The 23555-nt window shown below is 37.3% G+C and overlaps 1 protein-coding gene across 1 annotated transcript in view; it reads left to right on the top strand.

The window, feature by feature from the left end:
• LOC125911419 (rho GTPase-activating protein 15-like) overlaps positions 1 to 23555 on the top strand; it is a 259727-nt gene that overhangs the window by 23359 nt on the left and 212813 nt on the right. Inside the window, exon 3 of the mRNA XM_049615271.1 lies at positions 8007 to 8105. Within this exon, the coding sequence (XP_049471228.1) occupies positions 8007 to 8105 (99 nt within the window). The remainder of the gene's footprint in view (positions 1 to 8006; positions 8106 to 23555) is intronic.

The raw sequence follows: 23555 nt of genomic DNA, 5'->3' as shown, positions 1-23555 counted from the left end.
TGCTTTGTTTTTCCTTTTTAAAATTTACTAGACTAGCTGCAACAGCCCTGTGTCCTGAAAGCAGAATAATCATTTTGAAAAGCATGTGGAGACTGTCTCCCTGGGTAAATGATGATAACACCGTCACATTATTTGAACATTTAACTGCCTCTATTGAGTAGTTTTCCTCATAGTTTTGATTCATTTGGAATCTAACTGACAGAGATCCCATTACTGGGTGTTCTTTCCATAATTTGTCAAAAAATATATAGCAGAGATGAGGCAGAATGAAGCTAATTTGTAATCTGGAAGACTTAACCTGGTTATGCTGACGAACTAACTGAATCGGTCAAAAGTTTGAGAGCTTAAAGATTGAAAACCACCATTCCCTAGTTAAACTCTAATTCATTATGTAAACAACATGATTTATAAGTGCAGTCATGTGGAAGGTCTATTTGTTTTTCTCACCAAAAGATGCTTTCAAGGAAAAATTGCTGAAAATGGATTTTCTCCAACCAATGTGTTGCCTGCCACCCCAGGTATAAGTGCTGAAGCAGTAGAAGGAAGACATAATGATCACACCAGCCAAGGCCATAGACATTTGTGGAGCATTCCAAAAATATTGGCATCCCTTAGCAAGAGGTGTTTCCTAAATACAAAAAGTTGTTAAGAGAGGAAGAAAGGATTGCTAGTGAGCCCACAGATGGGAATGTAGGTAGGGAGTCGGGACCTCGGGGTTCTGTACTGTACCCTTTTTGGGAATACCATAAAGAAGGGGAAAACAGAAAGAAGCCTTAATGTTATGCCAGGACAACAGGCATGGAAGTTTAGGGGACAAAGCTAGTTCATTAATGTTTACCGAGAAAACAGAATACTCTCTCTCTCTCTCTCCCTTCCCCTTTCCTTTCACCATTTTAAGATGTGGTTCAAACACATTCCTGTAATTCAATGGTCCTCCTTGGTGTATCAAACTCTGGACTGTATCAAATTTACAGAGGGATGGAGAGCCTACAACAGCCCTTAAATTTGGCATTGACATTTTAGCTAAATCTCTATGATTTATTTTCTTTAGGTAACACTTTTTACTTTGCAATGTCATTTTATGTGTATCATCATCTCCTCTAAGTTATATGATCTATCATTTCATGTTGAAGGCTAATGTTGCAGTCAAGATTCTTTTTACTCCAATTGGTAGAAACTTGTCCAAACTACAAAAGTAAGAATGGAATTTATTGAACTACTTAATTGAAAAGTCCAAGGGATAGCTCCAGGCATGATTGGATCTAGGAGCGCAAATGCTATCAAATCTTTACTTTCTCCCTTATTCAGCTTCTTTCCACTCTGTTGGCTTAATTCTCTAGTATGTCTTCCCAGAAGGTGGCAACACAACTTCTGGAAGCTCAGACTCATGTCCCAGTAGTTTATCAACTCCTGTAGAAATAAGGCTTCTTTCTCCCAGTAGCAATAGAAAAAGCCTTAGGATTTGCTCCACCAGATCCATTTGGGCCATGTGTTCATGTCTGAACCAATTGCTATGGTCAGAGAGATGAAATGCATGTTCATCCCTGGAGCTACAGGTGGTGGAGTCAGTACCACTTAAGCCAAATGGTAACTAATATGAGAAAGGGATCATACCCAAAGGAAAACCAGAGTGATCTTACCAGAGAATAAGAGAATAGTTCCGGCACCTATAAAACCAATAGACATCCACGATACTGTTCCTAACCAGTGCCATCTGTAAGAGTGGATCTCATTGATCTATTTAGCCGAGACTGACCCTTTGTATTGTGAGTGTAAGCCCTCTCCTGAAACCTTCTGGCCAATGCTATGTTCATGTTCTAGTTAAGTTTATTTGGTTTCAGTAAGCAGAAGTTTACTCAAAAGTATTCAAATAAAATGGGAGTTATTGTCAAAACCAAGGTTACGTCATGGCACCCCATGGAAAGGATATATGATCTCTGGAGTTAGGCAACAGAAAGTGAGAAGCTAAGGTGTGTCTGCTTCATTTGCCTCTCTCTGCGAATTAGTTCCTGGACCCACTAACCCATTGCACATGTCCATCTCCCCAAATAGCTGCCCCTGGCACCCCGTGTCTAAATCTAGGCAGTCTTACTATTCAAATCCCTGGAACTCTCTACCTCAGTCTGTAGTATTCCACTTCTAATTCCACTCCTTCTTTTGAAGGAGAATCTCACTGGCATGGCTTGGGTTCTATGACAACCTTTCATTTAAGCAGCTTTACCATGGATGCTAAGTTCTTCTATTCCAAAGACATATCTTCTTGGATGAGTATAGCCAGTTGAAAGAGAGGCTAGAGTTAAGAAGACAATTTTTGGCTTTTCTGGTAACTAGTAAAAGCAAACATCTCCCTTCTGTCTAATTCAGTTCATCATATCTAGGCTCTTTTCTCACCAGGACACTATCAGCAATCAGGAGGGACAGTTTTTCAGTCAGGGGTTGCCTGCACTTGCTGGGACCACCCAGCAAGTGGCGGTGATGCACCTCCCCCACCTCCCACTTTCGAACAATCCAAAGTAGCCAGTAGCGCACCTCATCCCCTCCAGCACACCATGGCAATCAAAAACACCCTGGAGTTGAAATTTTCTCTTATCCACCCTAGCTCAAAATCCTTCCCAGGTCCCATCTTCCCTAATAATTAATGAATTGCCAACACTACGCTGACAGCAGAAGTCCATTTGTTGTTTTCACTTCCTCGCCTTCTCTTCAAACCTTGTCTGCAACCATCTGCTTTTCAACTCCCTTCTTCTACTAAAGCCATTTCTCTCATGGTCACCAGTAGCCTCTGAGTTACCAAAATCCAATGAGAACTTTTCACTTTTGTCTCCCGTCATTATTCTTCTGCATCTGAAATGCTTATCCCAACTCCTGAATACCAGTCTCTCTATTCTTCTCCAAACCCTCGGGGTTCTGCAGGTCAGTCTCCTTTAATCAAGCAAGAAACTTGGAAATCCTCTCTCTCTCTCTGGTGAGATGGCTCACCTTCTGCATCCAGTTAACAAATCCTACAAAAATCACCCCTTGGCTTCATTTTCTTCGGTCAGTTCTTACCTTTCGTCTTTCCTTAGAGCCTGATGTGTTGTTACTATGGACATAAGACACAATATTTGGGGGCCTCTGTTTCCTCTCCCATAAAATAAGGTTAATAGTATCTACCACCAAAGGGTTGACGACTAGTGTAAAGATTTAATAAGGTTAGAATATATAAAGTGCTTTGAACCATGCCTGGCTTAGTGTAAGTGTTCGACAAAGCCTCACTGTTATTACTACACACCCTTGCAATAGCACCAATCACATGATATTGAAAATGTTTGTGAGCACTGTCCACCACCACCACCCCAGACTGTAGGAGATTGTGCTTCAGGCATCACTGCACAGTGATGGAGCTGGAGCACAGTGCCCGGCCTATAGTGGGCATGTGATAAACAGTCACCAAGTGGATGAATCAGATTTTGTATTCTTCACAATATCCAGCAAATGACAGGTGCTCATGAAATAGTCGCTGATTTGAATTTGATAGAATGGAATTGATCTGGAGAGAATACAGAGTAAACAGTGCCATAACATTAGGTAAAGTATAATGAGTTAATTTAAGGGGAGGGGCGTCTGGGTGGCTCAGTCGGTTAAGCATTAGACTTTGGATCAGGTCATGATCTCACGGTCCGTGAGTTCGAGCCCCGCGTCGGGCTCTGTGCTGACAGCTGGGAGCCTGGAGCCTGCTTCAGATTCTGTGGGTCTGTCTCTCTGCCCTTCCCCTGCGCTCCTCTCTCTCAAAAATAAAAAAAAAAACTTTTTTTTTAAAAATTAAGGTGAGAGAAATGAGAAATTTCCTTTGAGACTCCTCCTTAAGGTGCAATCTAAACTGATGCATAATTCCACATTCCTAACAAATTCAGAATTTTCCCCCTATTTATTTGCTCCTCCATTTCAATTTCCATGTCCTGTCAATTCTCTTTGCTTTCATTCTCATAGCATAGCTTAAGTTACCAACAACCTGGACTCCTGGTATCATCTTTATCAGTAAGCTATTGCTGCATAACAAAGAAACACAAAATCTCAGTGACAAACAACCAGAAGCATTTATTTTTGATATGTCTGTGGGTCAAGTAGCCTGGGGCAAACTTGACTGGACAGCTCTACCCTAAGCTGCAGGTCTGACTAGACTTATCTCCCAACTGAGCATTGGCCGCAGATCTGTGCCTTATGTATTAATTCTGGAGGCCAGACTGAAAGGGCAACAGCTACCCAGGGAAGCTTTTGTCTTGGCAATAGCAGAAAAACAGGCAGGTGAGTAGAAATGTGTAATGCCTCTTAAGGCCTCCATCTGGAACTGACACACAGTCATTTTTACTCACCCTGCATTGTCCAAAGCAAGTCTATAGCCAAGCCCAACATCAGTGAAACGGCACAAGTCAGTATTCTCCACTCTAGTGAGTTTTACCACACAGTCACATGGCAAAAGAGGTGAACGTATAAATCTAATTCAGAGAAGAGAAGAATTGTGAACAATGATTAAATTCACCACACTTCTATCCTCATTCTGGTCTTCATAACACCTTCCTAGGCAATCACATTAGCCTCTTAGCTGATCTCCTTGTGTTCAGTCTTCTTCACAACAAGTGCCTCCATTTGGTCATGAATGTTTTGGCTGTAGGAGATAGAATCCCCAGTTTAAAATGACTTATATTACATCACATAATAAGAAGTCTAGAAAAAATGTTCTAGGTTTAGAACATCAACAATGTCATTGAAGTCTCAGGTTTTTTGTAACCTTTTTAAAAATCCTGTTAGCCTTTGTCTACAGCTTGTTGCCTCGTGGTGATAAGATTGCTTCAGTGCCTCCAAGCATCACATGATTGCACCGTGATGTTCAAAGCAGGAAGGAAAAAGAAAAAGTGCCTTAATACACCCCTCTCCTTTTATCTGACAAAAAAAAAAATCTCTTGTAGTTTCCCAAGTCATTTCCCCTTACATTTTGCTGATCAGAACTCTCTAACCACCAAGAGTTGCAAGGAAGGCAGAAGCCAATAGGGAACATTTTCAGGCTCTGTCTTATGAATGGATCTAAAAACAAGAAAGAAGTTGGTGAAAGAATAGTGTATGTATAAGAAATCATTGGTATCTGCACAAGTCAAATAATTTAACCTACCTGACTTAATATTTAAGACTTCATAACACCATATTCATCTTCTTTTAAAGCTTAATACATCAAAATTTCTCTAAGAAAGAGTGAATATTTCCCTCAGCACATCTCATTCTTCCTGTCATTGTTCCCATCACTGATGTGTTTGTATACCTTTCTTCCATCTTCCCTCAATGGCCTTTTATCCCCACTCTTACCTCTTCAAGTAAGTCTTCCTTTTACTTAAGGATTAAGTTCTTCTCTGGTAAGTCTTTCATGGGCACTGAGGTTGCCCTGATGTCCCGCCACATGCTCAATAAATATTTGTGAAATAGATTTGAATCATAATTTCCATTAGAGGGTTTTGGATTTTGTAGCAATTCTTCTTGACTATAATCTCTAGCCAACTTAAATTATTCCATTGGAAGTTTTGGGTTATTTTTCTTAAATAGTATTTTATGTCATTTTGTCTTATGGTAGTAGCTTACTGTTTTTGAACAAACCTTTGCTATTGACCGAGTATTCAAAGCAAATACCCATGATTATTTCCAACTTGTCTACACTATGTTGATATTTTTGGGCGTATCATGTTTCTGTCTCTTGGGTGAAAATTGTGCATTTTCATATTGAAATATATTATATTGTCACTTTAGATGTAGTTACTTCCCTCCTTGCTGGGTTGTTCTTAATTTAAGCCATCACCTTTTCTAAGTAATGGGTGAAAATCATGCCTTCCATGAAGTCTCACCACATTTCATTTTGACTACCCCTTTGTAATATTTCACTTACCATTCTGTTATGCTGTGTTTTATTTTCCTCCCCACTTCTACTACAAAGATTTTTTTGAAATGTATCAACGACCTCCACTGCTGATTAAGACAATGTCTTGCAGTCCATCATTTAATAAATGTTTGTTGAACTTCTAGTATATGCCAAACGTTGTCTAGTCACTAGAGACCCAGTAAGAAAGGAAATAGATGTAATCTAGGCATGTCTGGGTGGCTCAGTTGGTAAAATGTCCAACTCTTGATTTCATGATTTCACAGTTGTGAGATAGAGCCCTCTTGGGGCTCCATGCTGGGTGAGATTCTCTCTCTCCCTATCCCTTTGCCCCTCCCCCACTTATGCATGTGCCAAAAGAGAAAGAAAGAAAGAAAGAAAGAAAGAAAGAAAGAAAGAAAGAAAAGAAAAGAAAAGAAATAAATAAATAGGTATAGTCTTTACTTTTCTGGGTTTTGCATTCTAAGTAGGAGAAACAACTAACCCATAAACACATCAATCTAATATGCCAGGTGGAGGTAAGTGCTCTAAGGAAAGTAAAACAGGGAAGTATCATGGCAAGATCCTATTGCAGTGAGGCAGTGAAAAAAAAAGTGGGTAGGAAAGGCTACAAAAAACCCCTAATGCAATGGAGTTTCATGCAGGGGTCATAATAAGTACAAAGTCCCTGAGGCAGAACTTTGCTTGGCATGGACAAACATCAGCAATGTGGACAGAGTGGCTGCAGGCAAGTGATGAGGGAGAGAGAGGAGAAAGGACACAAATGAAATCAATTAATGGGTGGGAGGGCAGGTCACGTATTGGCTTGGAAGCTGCAGTAGGGAATTGGAGTTCATTTTGAGCAAGGTAGGAAGCCCTTGAACCTACTAAATATTTGTTTCGTTATGAGTAATAATCATCTATACTGTTTAAAAAAAAACCTGGAAATGGATGGTGGTGATGATTACACAAGAATGTACGTGTGCTTAATGCCACTGAACTGTACATGTAAAAATGGTTACGGGGGGAATTTTACATTATGTATATTTTACTACAATGAAAAATATCTATGAGCGAATTCTGTGGCCAGAATCTGAGCTGAGCACTGGTGACTATATGAACTCATAGGTGATGTAAACACTCAGAATCTGCTTTGAGAAAATACATTCCGTATATTATAAATGTAAATACACGATGCAAGGTAGCATAAATCATGCTCCAAATGAGAAGACTAGGCTAGGGTTTCAGAGTGTGTTCTCAGAAGCATCAGTCTGGAGAGATGCCCTTTGAAACAAAAGGAGCTTACTCAAATAAGTTGGGGAAATAGCGCGTCCTCCAGCCCCCTGTGGAGATTCCCAGGGCACGTTGGCATATCACAGGCTGCAAATACACATGAAAGAAACTTGTTTAACTTTGTTTAATCCAACATTGCTAAACCATTTTGATCACAGGCTTCTCCCCCCTCCCGCCCCTAAATTGCCTATTAACATCCGGAAGAAATGGTATTCCAAAGAACCTATGTCAAAGGAAACACAAAGCTGAGATAGGAAGAAAAGAATTTGTGGAGAAAGTGTGGTCGGAGTTGAGCTAGAAAGGAAAGGGGATACTTAGATTAGAGAAGAGGAAGGGCATTCAAGGCAGGAGAGATGTTAAGAAATTCGCTTCAAAGTAAATCTCCTGGAACTTGCGTCTTCAAATATCATTGACCTACAGAACGAATCTTTCAAAATACTGATAAAATTATAATTTTGGTGATCATTGATAAATTTCTTCTAAAACAGTCAAGACACCAAATCATTAAGATTAATTATTTTGTAGAAGTTTTCTTAATTCCTTGTCATTATTTTATAAACAACAAAGTTATGCCCAGAGAGACTATAACTTACTCTGTCATCCCTGCCTAATCGATGGCAGAGTGTTAGTTTTCTTTCTCTGGGGCCAGTCTTGTTCCATGAAGGAGGGAGTTATGGTCTTTGTATCTCTGCAATAGACCCTTTGGAATTAAAGCAAAAAATCGATTCCTATGCAAGACACAGATTTCAGCATGCAGTGGGTATGGAAACAGAATCAAATTAAAGAACAACGCAATCTTGGATTTTAATGAAGCTCATCTTTGTTTCTTTTGCAGATCAAATTTTTGGCTCTCATCTGCACACAGTGTGTGAACGTGAAAATTCCACAGTTCCACGGTTTGTAAAGCAATGCATTGAAGCTGTCGAAAAAAGAGGTGGGTAACTGAATATGTAGTAATTTCCCCCATTAGCGTACCCTCTAAACAACCAATGCTCAAGTTAACAGCGCCACTTGATTTGTCTGGGAAGCCATGCAATTAAAACTTGACTTTTGTTAATCGGTTAAGAGGATCAAGTTTCTTATTAACTTCAGTTTGTTTTTACAATAGGGACATCAGTAATTCCCACTAATGTTCTCTTTTTTTAATATTTTGTCTGTCTGACATGTTGTTGATTCAATTGCTAACTTCTTGTTTTCCAGCCAGTGATAAAACATTCATAAAATATCAGCACTCACAGTGTTAGAACCCTCCTAACATTCATGCTGGTAGATGTTGTGCCAGAACAATTTTTGGTAAGCCCCCAACATTACCCAAGTGAAGCAAATAGCATTCCTACTTGCAAACAGTGATATCCCATCTTCTGTGTGTTTCTGTTCAATATAGAATATGGCTAACTGGTTTTCCTGGAACAATTAACAGATGCACCTCCAGTGTTAAGATGACCTTTGGTTCCTATATTTCAACATTCTGTTTTTCATCTGAAATTATTTCATCTTACCAAAGGGAACAAAACAAAACCCAATTGACTCATCATTTCTATGCTGGTCTATCTGTGGGGTGTTTTTCCTTCAGACTATGACTTCATTCATTCAAGGTCATTTTCCCTGGAAGATACATACAGTAGATGCAGAATCTCAAAAAAATATATTGTATAAAAATGTGAAGCTTCATCACCATCTGTTACAAGTTTACAACATATTCCCAGGATCTAGGGGGATATATATCATGTAAAAGATAGAGGTGTTTTCAGAAAAAGAAATGGTGAACCTATTCCCATTTTCAGCTCCCAGTCTCTTAAAACAATAGAACCAAGGGGAAAAGATCTTTACCAAGTTATCTACTAGGAAAAAGCCATTTTAATTCTCTCAGTGTTACCTGGCTTTATTATAGAGGCATAATAAAAATGGTCTGCAATTTCCAACTCCTGGAAATTCATACTTTAATTATACTGTAAGGACAGCCTTGGGATCCTATTATTCCCATATCAGTAGGGAATGAGAGAATAACAAGAAGGGGACGAGTGGGTAGGGAAGGTAGATAAAGAGAGTGGCTTTGGGGGAAAGCGTATCAACACATCAGAGAGAAGAGCTGAGAGCTCACAGAGAGTAGAAAACAGTAAAAGCAGAATGAACACAAGGAGAGGTATCTGTGAGGAATGGAGTCAATTGGAGTTTAGAGAGAAATGTGTTTTTATTGCATGTTGCAATCTCATTTAATTTTATAAGTTCATAATTTAGGAATAAATATTATTTAATAAGTACTTAAAGCCAAAATGGATCACTGAGAATGTTATAATGTTATTATTGCCAATAGCTAAATTATCATTATTTTCAGGAGATCTTCATCCACTTATAAATACTCAAGCCTGACGGTGTGAGCACTATTATATTAGAGCAAATATCCAAATAGGACTTTGGGGGGAGCTATGCTTAAAAAGACATGTGCACATATAAAAAAAGGGGGGGCTCTGTACCTCTTTGTGTATGTACATACCCTAGGCAAAATGAAAACTCTGCTAGATGTAGTCCTGTGGTATGCAGATACCATAATATTGTAGTGTTGAAAATATCTATAAATAGAAACTGTATCTTCTGTTCATAGCATTTGTTGGTGATTTTTAATAAAATAAGAATGTTTTTGCTGACAGCAGCAATCATATCTAGCATTATATTTCATTGTCCCAATGTTTACTCTTAAAATGAATTTGTCGATCCAGCACTAAACAGGCACTAATCACACATATGATTATTAAAATAAATCCTAAGCATTTTAATGAAACTCAACGACTTTACAATTCCACAAAGCAACTGATAATTCAAAGCACTTTGGCAGCATCAGCTTAAAGGAACTCTATGGAAATGTTCAATAAAAACTCAGAGGCACAAGATAAACCTCTCACATCATTGCAAGATTTACAAATGTGTACTTTTGATTATATTTTTCTATGATCATTTTGTTGGATTAATATTCTTACATTTATACGCCAATTCTATTTACTCAAAGTGTTGTTTTTACTAAATTCTGGCAGAGAGCACCTTAGGACAGAAATAATTTATGTGAATCTAAGTCCAATGTTTATGCAGGCTTCTGATGACATTTTATGCTGGGGTTGGTATTAGGAAGTAGCATATAAAGGTGCCAAGTCTCTCGGCACGGCTGGGACTCAGCATATCTAGAGCCCTCCTTCTAATGGCCAGATCCTCTTCCAGCCAAGATACTCAACTGCAGAGTCATGGGAAATGCTCATGGACCAGTTATGGGAAAGGCACATTTAATGAGAATTGTGTGTCTACTTTCACACTCTGGGGGAAATGTCCTCAAAAAAACCCATCATAGCATACATGGGCTATAATAAAATGATGTGTTTCCTTTCTCTCTTTTTCTCTTAAGATTTTTGCCCCTGCTTTTACAAAAAAACCTCATCCTTAAATTGTAGCTATATTTTTAAATGTTTATTTATTTTGAGAGAAACAGAGAGAGAGAGAGAGAGAGAGAGAGAGAGCAAGGAGGTGCAGAGAGAGAGAGAGAGAGAGACAGAATTCCAAGCAGGCTCCATGCTCAGCACAGAGCCAGACGTGGGGCTTGATCCCGTGACCATGAGATCATGACCTGAGCTAAAACCAAGAGTTAGATGCTTAACTGACTGAGCCACCCAGGCACCTCAATAGCTCTCCTTTTCTAAATGCTCTTACATGCTTGATTTTGAATAAAACAGTATCAGGGAGGCAGATCTCACCATTGATTGACTGACTGACTGACTGACTGACTGATTCATTCATTCATTCATTCATTCAGTTATTTGTCTCACTTGCTTGCAATTGACAGAACCGAATTGCTCATGCTCCCATTGTCTCCACAGGGAAATTCTGTGCAGTGCTTGGCACAGATGCATTCTTTAATCAACCCTGGTAAAGTGATATTAGTCACATTTTAAATTTTGCATGCCTAGAAGAAAATCTATTAGTGAGCCAAATGTAAACCAATTTAGCGAATAACTTATTTAGTGTGCTTCCTTATCTTGATTTGGTTTCCTTTATTCCCCTAAACCACCAGGCCATTCTCCCCCTCACCAACTATTATAACCAGATTAAAGTTATTTCTGTGGTTTCTGACATTGTCTGCTCAGCCTAGAGAACATGCACAAAACTTGGAGGGAACTTGTAAAGGAGCATGTTAGCCTTTAAAGCTCCTCCAAGTCGTTCATTCACACTTGTGTCGCCTTTACAGTTGTAGACCATGTACTAGGAAACCTTGGTTTGCGAGCATAATTCATTCCAGAAACAGGCTTGTAATCCAAAGCACTCGTATATCAAAGCACATTTCAAGAACCATTGGCTCAGTTGTGATCATGTGACATTCGGAGTCACATACTACTTGTGTTGCAAGACATCGCTCATTTATCCAGTGAAAATGTATTAGAAATGTTTGCTCGTCTTGCGGAACACTCGCAGAATAAGTTACTCACAATCCAAGGTTTTACTGTATATGAGTATCATAAGTATCCAAAGACAAACTCAGTTTATATCTCTTCTTCCGAAGCAGTTTCTGTGAAAATATTGAATCATTGTTCAGCTAACGCTCAACACATATGATAAGGTGACCCAAAGCATGAGATCATCTGATACTTTTCTTTGAGGTCTGGGGGAACAAGCATGCAGAGGGAGGCATTGGACATACAGGTTGTATGTAGATCTAAGCAGCGAGAAGTCTATTTTTGCACTGCTTTATAGAAATTTTGTGTTGTTTAGGATGACCCCAAAATGTACAGAGATTGCTTACTTACAAGTAGGGTTATACCTGTATCTCTCGGAAGACAAGTGCTTAGGAGATGTGACTTAAACAATGTAGTCTAAACTGGTGTAATTGGTATTAAGACCATGACCTATCATTCTTTTTATGTAAAGTATGTAGCTAGCAGACTGCTAAGTGCATTACAGGGAAAGAACCCCACACAGTACCTGACACATTGTAGGCATTCAGTAAATGTTGTTTGAATGATGTAACAAATATCAAGTGTTTATTGTATTCCGGCAACAAGTAGCTATTTACTGCCTACCCCTGTGTCATCTTCCATGCTACCAGTTGAGCATATAGAGGAGATATACTTTAAGCAAAAAGACCTGAGTACCAAACTGTGGTGAGTGTTATGAAAGAATAGAACAGATACTAGAAGAGAAAAATAAGCATTACAATATTCTTTTAAGGTAAGGGGAGTTTGTCTGCTTAAAAATCACATAATAGGGAGTGGGGATAAAGGGGAGATATTGGTGAAAGGGCACAAAATTGCAGTTATCTGGGATGAATGAATCTAGATATCTAATGGACAGGCATGATGACTACAGTTAACAACGGATTAGATACTGGAAATATGCTAAGACAGAAGATTGCAGGCATTCTCATCACACACACACAAATTAGTAGATATGGGAGGAGAGGATATGTTAACTTAGTTTGACTGTAGTAATCGTGTCAAATCATCAGGTGCACCTTAAATATATCCAATGTATTAAATGTATTATTAAATACTAATTAATATTAAATATGTTTAAATGACACAATAAACCCTGAATAATAAACACATATTTGTCTGGCTTTAGCCTTCCTCTAAGAGCAGAAGTTTAATTTCACCTTATTTCCCAGGTTATTTTCTTGATGTGTCATGGCAATGCAATATAAGGAGTCACTTCATGTGACCAACCCGAAAGACATGCCTCAATGCTAAGCTGGTACTTTTTGCACCTGACAATACCAAACTTTACCAAAGACTTCTTTGTATATAATAATGGATAATGGAAAGGCGTATTTCTCTTGTAAATATATTTTTATACGTCCAACGTATTTTTGTTTGTAAGGGAATAGGACTGTTGGATTAATTATCCAAATTAATTCTGTTTGGATAGGCATTCATCCTTTGGAATATGGTTTAACAACACATTCTTCCTCCATAAGTCTCACTTCTAATCACTATGCCCTCAAACTATTTAACAGCATTGAAATGACACTTACAGTTCTGTTGCAAACAATGTGAATGCCCTTAACACAACTGAACTATACATTTAAAAATGGCTCAGATGGTAAACTTTATATTATATGTGGTATTTTAACCACTATTAAAAATAAACGATACCAGGTCTTTCAAATTGGACGATTCCAGCTATATGCTACTTTGCAGAATGTCTCAGCAGAAGCTAATCAACAAGTTTGTCCTCTTTTTGCTGGAACACAAAATACTATGACAAGAATGATACACAAAGTTACATTTTTGACTTGGTGCCTAAAAGCCACCCTGGGATCCATAACCTTGCTTTAAAGATTTAAGAAAGACCTTTAGTCTACTTCTGAGAAGGTCCTTAGCCTCAAAAACTTTATCTCTCAACTTGACTTCTTAGCAGCTGTTATATTTTTTTTGCTGTCGTTTGTTTGACAGGATCCAGTTATAGGTTCCGATGTCTGTTTAAAGAAACAAGGAGGCTGTTGGCTTTAAAATTCCCTCATTGCTTGTGTGATCAGCATTTTCCCAGGCTTTTCTACATAGTTTGCCAAGCAAAGGGACTGACCTTTTGTAGCAAACACTTTTTCATTTCAAAATGCTCACTTTGATTTTTGTCCCATTTTATGCTCATTCCAAACTGTTTACAACCCACTAAAAATGACTGTGAATTATATGTTTGTGTAATGGATTCCTTTTGTGGTCGGAGTGGAATGTTTACTTTGAACAATTAGTTATCTTTGGGTAGATTATAGCAACTTGGAAAAAGAATAGCTAAAATTATTATTATACCTTAACTATTTCTTTTTGGTAATTCCTGTGCTATTACATGAAGTTTGAGAGAAGGTCACATTAACAAGCCATTGGCATTATAAATGAAATATATTTTTCCAATGTGGGAATATTTGGACATATTTGCTAATATTATAAGAAGACATAGCTAGATACCTACTCAGGGATATCCTTTTCTGAGTCATAAAAATTCAGAACATGGAATATATATAGATACATGGATATTTACTATATATATGTTGCATTTGCATATTAGGTAAGCCATGCACCTATTGTATTTATTCTACAGATAACAGACATGATTGTGGTATCACGATTATGCTAAGACATACCAAGCATTATAATTGTTACTATAGTTTTTCTGATACTCGAGTCACTGCACCAGTCTGCCTCTTGAGATCCTAGCAAGTGTTCGCTTGCGAAATAAAACTTAACATAGTCTTTTCCCAATGCTTGAGAATCCAGGCCGCTAAAGTACAGATCAAATTGCCTTCACTAGACAAGCTCTGCTCCCAGTTCTGCTAATTTTGTACTGTTCATTCTTTCCCACTTTGGGATAATCTATTATAGTTGGATCCAGGCACGCACGAAAGGCTGATACTTCCATGAGGAATGTGCAATTTGTACTGTTTAGTTTGTGACGAGATTCTTGAAAACTTTTATGATTCTATCTTGTTCCAGAGAGACTTCTGCTTGCTCGTTTTATAAGCAGTGAGTGAAAAAAAAGACTAACAAAAACAAAACAAACTGATAAAAATTACATGCTCAAAAAAAAAAAAAAAATCAAGAGTTTAAGATAAGCACTTTTCTTTTTCCCCAGAGAATATTTGTGGACTGAAGAAAAATGTTTCTGAGGGCACTGACCTATGTGTTGGTCGGTTGTTGTTGTTTTTTTTTTTTTGTAAGTGCTTGCTTTTTATGCCTAAAGTTAGGCATCCACATGCAATTACAAAAGAGCTGATCCCCCAAAAAAGCTCCATGAAAGTTTGCAGCAAATTTTCCTTAGGTTTCACTTCTAAGTTTAAATTAAGTCCAGTTTCGTGTTTTTGTGTTTTGTGTTTTGCTTTGTTTTGTTTTGTTTTAGTGCAACCCAAAGACAGCCACCTTCCTGACAGCTATAGTGTTGTGCTAGGTCCAAGTTGGAATTGGCTCTTTAGGGTAGTCATGCTGGGGCCTCTGTGTCTGTAAGAAAGCCACATTCAGGGCTAGAGGGGAAGACAAAATCAAAAGAGAGTAAACAGGAAACAGGCAGCAAGAGTACAAAAGAGAAACTGGAAAAGACAACCGAAAGAAATCAGAGATGACAAGGTGGAAAGAAAAAAGCTGCATTTTGCAATTAAGAAAACAAATGTGGATAAAAGGGCAATCTTGTGAGGTCTAGTAATGAAGAGAAGACAGTTATTGAAGCAATTACCAAGTCTACCATAGTTACCTGATACCTGCTTTTTTGTTCCAGAGAAATTTATTCCCACTCAAGAAAATGCTTGTTAAGTTAAATCTTGCTGTGAATGGCAAGCTTACATGGAATGTTCACAAATTCTGTGTGTACACATGGTTAGGAATTAATTCACCGTACTGATTAGTGATATTTAGTGGAGTTTATCCACATCTAGCAATATATCTGTAGACTTGCTACAGACTTATAGCAAGACTATAGACTTATAATAAGTCTAAGCAATAGTCTTATTATCAAAAAGAGAGCCTAAACGTAACAGAAGTTAATGGAGGAACAAGTGTGCAGTTCAATACCCAGAAAGGGTATCTAATGTATCCAGCAATGTGGCTCTGGTCAAATCAGTCAGTGGATATTCCCACACTTTTGCATCCAGAATGTATGAGAATAAATAATGTCTCTTCCCAGATAAAGCCTGAGTCTAATTTCCAACCTCCACTCCCACATCCACCCCCATGCTAAAGTTTGGGTTCTTACCATACTTTTCCCTTCGAGTCAGTTGGAAGGAAATAGAGCCAAACGTAATACCCTAGGAAATTAGTCTCTTATTGTGTGAATGGAGGATTTAAATAATGCAACACCTCCTCATGTCAAGATGTAATACTCTAAAATATCCTATAATGGTGTCATTTGTAGGATGAGAGTTCTGGGTCTGGGAGTTTTTCTATTATAAGCCCCCATATTCAGAAGTTAATAGTTCAACCATAAAAATAATCTTGGCTGAAAGTTGGCAGGATGTTTTAGCCTGGAAGCAAATGTTTACAAAATTTGAAAAAAAAATCACATGCATTTGGAAAGCTTTCAGGTTTTCAATAAAAAGGCGCAAAAAAAAAAAAATAAGGCAGACAGAGATTTTCAAATATTTGTTGCCCTGGGATTCAAACATGGATTTGTAGTTTTTAAATAGAATTTTTAAAAATTCTTGTTGCATAATGTGAAACAACTGATTAAAAAAATAAATTATCAAAACTCTCACGGCGTGTGCCACTTCATTTTGTGAGACGATCTGTTGTTTATTGGTTGAACAAGAATCTATACATTCTATTTTTTACAAACATTTCCCTACAGCTTAAAAAATTATGATAATTAAGAAATCTTAAATTAATTCCGGAAGCTATGAATGAGACCAAAATGCTATATTATACTCTTTTATGGATTTCCTAATAAATAATGTTCCTTTTAAAATGTCTAGAAAAGAATTTCCTTTTCCAAGGAATTTTCACACTTTCAAATGAAGTGTGTCCAACTTAAGCATTAATCATTGATCTACATATTTAGTGAAAAAGGCATGTGGATTTCAGAAGTAGTTGCATGGGTCTATATAATTGAACTGGCATATTTTCCTCTTTGAGTATTTTGGAGTAATTTACCCATCCCCTGAAAAGATTCATGTCTTAAAGATTCTTCTAAATTCTGTGAAAAGTTATCTAAAAGTCTAATAGGCTGTGGAATTAGAAGTGTTTTTCTTGGGTTCAAGTAATCTTTGCCTTACCAGTTTTATACCTTTTTGCAGAATTTTATACTTTTCAAGTTACCTCCTACTTTCAGTTCAGAAAAAAGTTGGGGGGGGGGCAAGACACTTTGAGAGGAAAACTGTGCAAAACCAAAATAACTCTAAAATAATACTGCTGGAAGAGTTCTTGAGCTTATAGTAGACTGTAGACAAGATGTAAAATCACAGCGTTTTTAAGGAAATAAGAATGTCCTGAGATTTAGAGTGAAAGCGTAACCTATAGAAGAAAAAAATATTTAAAATATTACCTTCAGTGCATTGTCTGCTACTTGAGATAGAGAGTGTGGATTTATTTTTAACTCTTCACAGTGCCTGACACATAATTGGTTCTCAATAAATGATGAATGAATGGATTAATTATCTTCAACATTGCTTAAATCTTTATGGAAAGTTGCACAGCATTGCTTCACCTGCCTGTGGTTGAAACTTAGATGATCAATGAACAACAATGGTTGATTGAAGGCAGCTGTATGATTTGCATGGCTTCCAAGTCTGCTTCTTAAACATGTAAACCATTCTGATAGTAGTATATTATGTTGTTCTAAATGATATTCTTCTCCGTATGTACCCACCTATGCGAAACATTTGAAGGTATGTTTCCTTAAAGATTTTATGCTCATCAGTTTTGGGATACTCCATTTAAGTGCACCATGCAGGAGCTAATGGAATACCCATTCTCTACTCATTTTCATCAGAGGAAGTCATATACCACTAGGGATTGTTTAAACACCAATAACCTGCTATTTTTAATCAAGTACTTGAATGGCAACTATGACTTATAAGTGACATGCTTAAGTATAGTTAGGAGTAGGCGTGGGTCTCATAACCCACACAGAGAGTGGAGCATCACATCACCACGTCTTTTCCTTTATTTTGTTTTCTTTTCCTTTAATTCAGACTTTGAATAACCTGCTGGTGCTGTTCTGTGTTAGTTTACTTCCCTGTGAACATCTCGTATTCTTGATTCAGTATTTATTTTCTATGTAAATCTCAAGAAATTTTTATTCTGATGATATTTTTTTTTGAGTTGAAAGAGTCTGTTAAAGAATTTGAAATAAGATATATATGGTGAACTACAAACAATTATCAATTTCAGGCTAATGAAGACAGGATACAAATACTCTAAATTCTGACATTATTTTGCTATTGGATATTGATTTTATTTTCTACAAATTTACTTCACAGCAGAAAAGTTAAACTCTGCTGACACTATTGAAAGCTCTCCAAAGACATTAAATATACCAGCGCCATTAAAATAGGACTATTATCGTTCTTGTTTTAAAAATAATGCTCTTCTTGTTACGTTTTGTATCTTTTGACCAGTTGGGCTAACTTTACTCTTTAGTCCTCCTACAGGGCAGCAGAACATCTAGCAGACAGTATTGTAATCACTGTAGTAAGGTTCCTTTCCTTTTGCCTTAAAGGTAGGCAGTTGGCATGTAGTTGAAATTACATGGCATAATTTTAGAGTCCATGTACGTAGCCTAGAGCTTGACAGTTTAAGAAATGTGCATTTTCCTCTGGGTTTAATTCTTGACTCTGTTATTTCTATATCCATTCTTTCTGTGTGATCTCAATGATACCAAAGCCTTCAATGGTTTCTTCAATGACTTCAAAATCCTTATTTGAGAATGACTTCTCAAGCTACGTTTTACTCTCAGATCTGAGGTCAAAGAGCAACCCTTCTTGAATTTTCCTCTGGTATCGCAAATTCAACTTTTCCAAACAGCATTTATCACTTTACCTAACAAGCCTATTCTTCCCTTATTCCTTAAGTCAGTCAATAACATCATGGCCTATTTCCCTAAAAAGAAACATGTTGGACATTTTAGATCATTCTCTCTACTTTCATAGAGCATCATTCACCAAGTCTAATAGTCCCTCATTTCTTACTATCTCTTGAATCTGATTCTTCCTTTTACCTGTCATGGCCTTGATTAGAACTCATAATTTCCTTTGAAATATCCTAATTAATATCACTGCCTTTGTTCTATTTTCTTCCCAGGCCACCCTTCTCAATGATGACAACATTATTCCTCTTAAACACAAACAGAATTGTATTATGCCTTCTTAGGACATCCCTTTAATGGTTTCTTTGCCTCATCTGGATAAACAAAATTTCATACTAATTATTCCAAAAGCATATTCCCTCTGTCCACTGTCCAGCTTCATATCCTTACAAGCTGCTTCCTATGCTCCAGGAATATCAACTACAACAAGTTTTCCAAAGGTGGGTACTTTGTCCATGTGCTGTTCCTTCTCTCTAAGGTCTCTCCCCGTACCTATCCACCTGCCACACTCACATTCGTCCTCTTGTGCATAGGCACGAGTGTCCCCTTCAAGGAATAGTCTCTGATTTATATCCTCAGCCACCCCTCCATGGTCTCTTGAACATTATTAGGATTTCACTCCACAGTGTTCCAATGACAGCTTTGCTCTCCCTAACATAGCCTTTATTGCATGGGGATGTAATGGCTGGTTTCATTCCCTGTATCTCCATCTAGAATATAAGTCCTTGAGTCTAGGGATTGTGGCTGGCTCATCTCTGTCTCCTCAGTGCTTAACATACCAAAGCTGGCTTATAGTAGGGGCTAAATTCATGATGTATGATTAAATGGATGAATAGATAGATATTATCCAAAATTCTTTTTCATCCATCAATGCATCCTTAGTGAATCCCATATACTGAAGATGCACTGAACTGATAGAAGAGATTGTGATTAAATGTCTCTTGAAACATAATATGAAGTCATATTATCTAGAAAGTAGAGAAAATACCTTAAAACTGAAAGTTCTTTGTTTGCACGATGGGTCTTATGTATCTATACCCATAGCAATGTCTATATCCATATCTATGTGATATACCATATTAGTAATAGTCTATAATAGGATAAGACAGAAATAGTGCCAATAACTGGTGTTCAGGAAAGCTTTCAGACAAAACAGACTTTTTCTTCTTTCATAGGGAGAAACCAGTCTCTCAACAAATAGTGTTAAATTATTTCATGAACCTGAGGGATTCAACTAACTACAGCCAAACTTGATGCTTTTGAGATCTATCAGTATCATAAGAATAGGACTATTAACTTTCTGGTTCTTTTATATATAACCCTCTGGGCATTGTGCCTACTTCCCTATAAGTTTGTGTATAATTTTCCCCATTATCACCCCCTAGGTCTCTTTCACGATTACCACTTTCCAGACGTCTACCATTCACTGAATAGCCATGTTTCTGACGATCTTTTCCCAAATATATTAGCTTGCATTATTTAAGGCTAAGTCTTTTTTATTATTTCCTGCTCATATTTCTAAACTCCTTAAGTCCATTTGTATGATTCTTTTGTCTTCACAGATGTCCACAGTTCCTCCCAATTTAGTATCATCAGCAAATTTAATTAATGCTCTGTTTACCTCTCTTTCTAATGAAACCAGTCCCTTGTTTCATTTCATCATACAAAGTAAAAATATATTGGCAATAAAACAGTCCGAAGAAACGTTCCCTCACGGTAGGAGGGGAAGTTAAGGATACAGCAAAGAGCCGTGTGGTGAGGAATGGGCAGGGCAGCGGGGTGGTGAGCTAGTTTGCTATTGCCCTAAAGCAAAACCTTTTTCACAGCAACCACATTTGGCAGATTGCCTGGGTTGGTGCTGGTGTGTGTGTGTGTGTGTGTGTGTGTGTGTGTGTGTATTCTGGAAGGTAACTATATTACCCTAACCCAGGACCTTTTACTAAAGAAATATTGGCACATGAAAAGCATATTTAAAATTGTAACTACAAACACATATGCAAGCTAGTAACATTTAATCCATAGGGTAGCTACAAATCTAGCTATGGATACCTACATCTGGATATATACAGGCTCACAACCATTTTCACTGGACTTTGTCTAAGGTTCAATACTGTCTAAATTTTTATCTCAGTTTTTAACTTGATAAATGGTTTAAATCCAAATTATCCACTGGGATTAAATCAAATTCCTTATAAATGCTAGATTTCTAGAGTCAAGTAAGATAATTTTGGTTTAGCTGTAACCAATAGACAAATGTCAGAACAAGAAATATTTTAACCTCTAGAATTTATACGCTAAAAAGGTGAGCTTAATCAGAGAAATAGGCTTTACTTGTTACCTTTAAGGTGACCAAGTTCACATTCAAAGGATTATACCATAGTCTTTGAAGATGTGGTCATACAGAAGTCAGCTGATTTATGTAAGGAAAAAAAGGTGACATTTGTTAAGCATGCACTATGTGCCACACATAATGCTAATACTTTCCAACATGAGTCAATACTATAGATTTAAAACCTATATTAATTACTACCTGATGTTCTATAGACTACTCCAAACTCCAGTAAAATCTCATAAATATTTGCCATGTTGCATATGAAGAGTCAATCCTTGAAATATGGATCAATTAGTATAAATCTATTGACTCTAAGGGAAAAAAATTCAGGCTTATGCTCTGATTAGGACAGACAGATGGCCAACCAACATCTCTGTTGGTATATATAGAAGACAATGCATGCTCTCAGTGTTGAAATGAAGCCTCATATATACTCTACATACACCACAAGGTCACCAAGATGTCATCACCAAGGGATGATGTTAGCGAAATAGTGACTGGGAATGTTGAGTAGTCACAGCCTTGTATTGTTTTTCTAGTGAGAAAAATCTGATGCATAATGCATTCTTATGCGAGAATTTTCTCAGATGCCAGGACTTTACAGGCATAACTTCCATAAGCTTTAATGGGAGTTTCCTGCCAGCACCTGTTACAGTTATAGAGTTCTTACTTTTCACACATAATCCAAGACTGGCTTTGGAACACTGACTTGGAAAAACTAATATAGTGAAATCTTCTTACAATGTTTCCTCACATATAATGTTCATCTTTTAATTCTTGGTCTGATATATGTACGTCCATGTTTTCCTTTCAAATTCTTTTCCCACCAGAAAGGCTTTTTTTCACAAGCTTGTCATGGATAGAAGCAGATAATATTTTTTTTCTGGGCAACCTTCTGGAAAAGATACATAAGGGGGATAACTATTAGGATAGAAATTAAACTAATGTTAGAAATCAACTTTTTAGCTGAAATTAGTTCTAGAGACACTGTAGATTCCTGAGGAGCCAGCAGAAACAATTAGACTGCCATGTGCAAAAAGCAATCGCCAGGGATCCAAAACAAGGGTCACAAGTCACAATAATATAGTTTGGCCATATTTTTCCATGTCTTTACAGAATAAAATATAGGAGCCTTTAATATTTAAAAAAATATTGCATCTAGGAGTGCCTGGATGGCTTAGTCAGTAAAGTGTCTGGCTCTTGACTTCAGCTCAGGTCATGATCTCACAGTTCGTGAGTTCAAGCCCGACATTGGGCTCTGTGATGACAGCATGGAGCCTGCTTGCTATTCTCTCTCTCTCTCTCTCTCTCTCTCTCTCTCTCTCTCTCTCCTTCTCTCTTTGCCTCTCCCCTGCTTGTCTGCTCCGATTCTCACTCTCTCTTAAAATAAATAAATAAACTTAAAATGATTTAAAATAATACTGCCGCTAACCCTGTGGCTATATCAGCTCGGTAATATTTTATATAAAAGAGAAAGAGTTAAAAAGAATTCTTAAGTTATATGTAGGGGATGAATCACTGGATTCTACTCCTGAAGTCATTATTGCACTATATGCTAATTAACTTGGATGTAAATTTAAAAAAAAAATGTAAATGCTTAAAATTTCCTATTTTAAAAATTAACTCCCACAAATTGCATTACCAAAACAAAGGAAAACAATTAGTGTATCTGTTTAACTAAAATTGTTGGAGATTGCACAGAAATACTATTTTATGAACAATAACCTCCCTTGTTTGAAGTCCCCTCTTATCTGCTATTTGTAACACATACGGCATATAAGAATGAAAACAAAACTTTATACTCAAGGCCCTGAATCATTTATTGTCATCATCCTGTTTGACAGCATGGTGGGCAGGGGAAATGGTTTTTATTTGTTAAACATTGTCAAATGCTGAATTTGTGTTCCATATTTATACCAGTATATTATAACTAATGTTGGTAGTTTGGGTTAAAGTTGGAAGTAGTCTGAAATCCTGAAACCATAAAAAGACAATTACAAACGTGTTAGTGAAAGTTCTCACAGGGACAAAACATGGGTCTGAACAAAGACAACTCCAGGACAGAGTAAGATGTATTTGGGGTCGTCATTTGCTCCCTTCCTTCTTTTTTCTTTGCTAAATGGTTACATTACTGCACAATGTCCCCTTGAACACTGGGTCTGACCTGCAACACCTTCCTGCTGGCAAACCTGGCTCAGGGATATCATTTATACCATAGCTTGAAGTTTTAGACACCCTTAAAACACCTTTGAGTGTTACCTTCAGTTACAGTTGTTTTAAAAGGTAACAACAATTTAACACTAAATGTCTTTGTCTCCTATTAGAGGTTTTCCAAGCACCAGTGAAGAAAGGGTTTTATTCTGTCTTGTTGTGCTTGATAAGGGAAAGAAGACAGTCGTACTGACACCTCTAAAAGCATGCTCTGTTCCCAAGCTTACTTTCCTCCTCTTTTCTAAGGGTTTTGCTTGCAGCGTACTTGGCTCTAGTTTTGGGCAAAATAAGGTCATCGTTTTC

This window comes from Panthera uncia (assembly GCF_023721935.1).
Source record: "Panthera uncia isolate 11264 chromosome C1 unlocalized genomic scaffold, Puncia_PCG_1.0 HiC_scaffold_3, whole genome shotgun sequence".
NCBI classification, from domain to species: Eukaryota; Metazoa; Chordata; class Mammalia; order Carnivora; family Felidae; genus Panthera; species Panthera uncia.
Note: the sequence above shows the minus strand (reverse complement) of the source record. Positions and strands in the feature narration are given on the sequence as shown.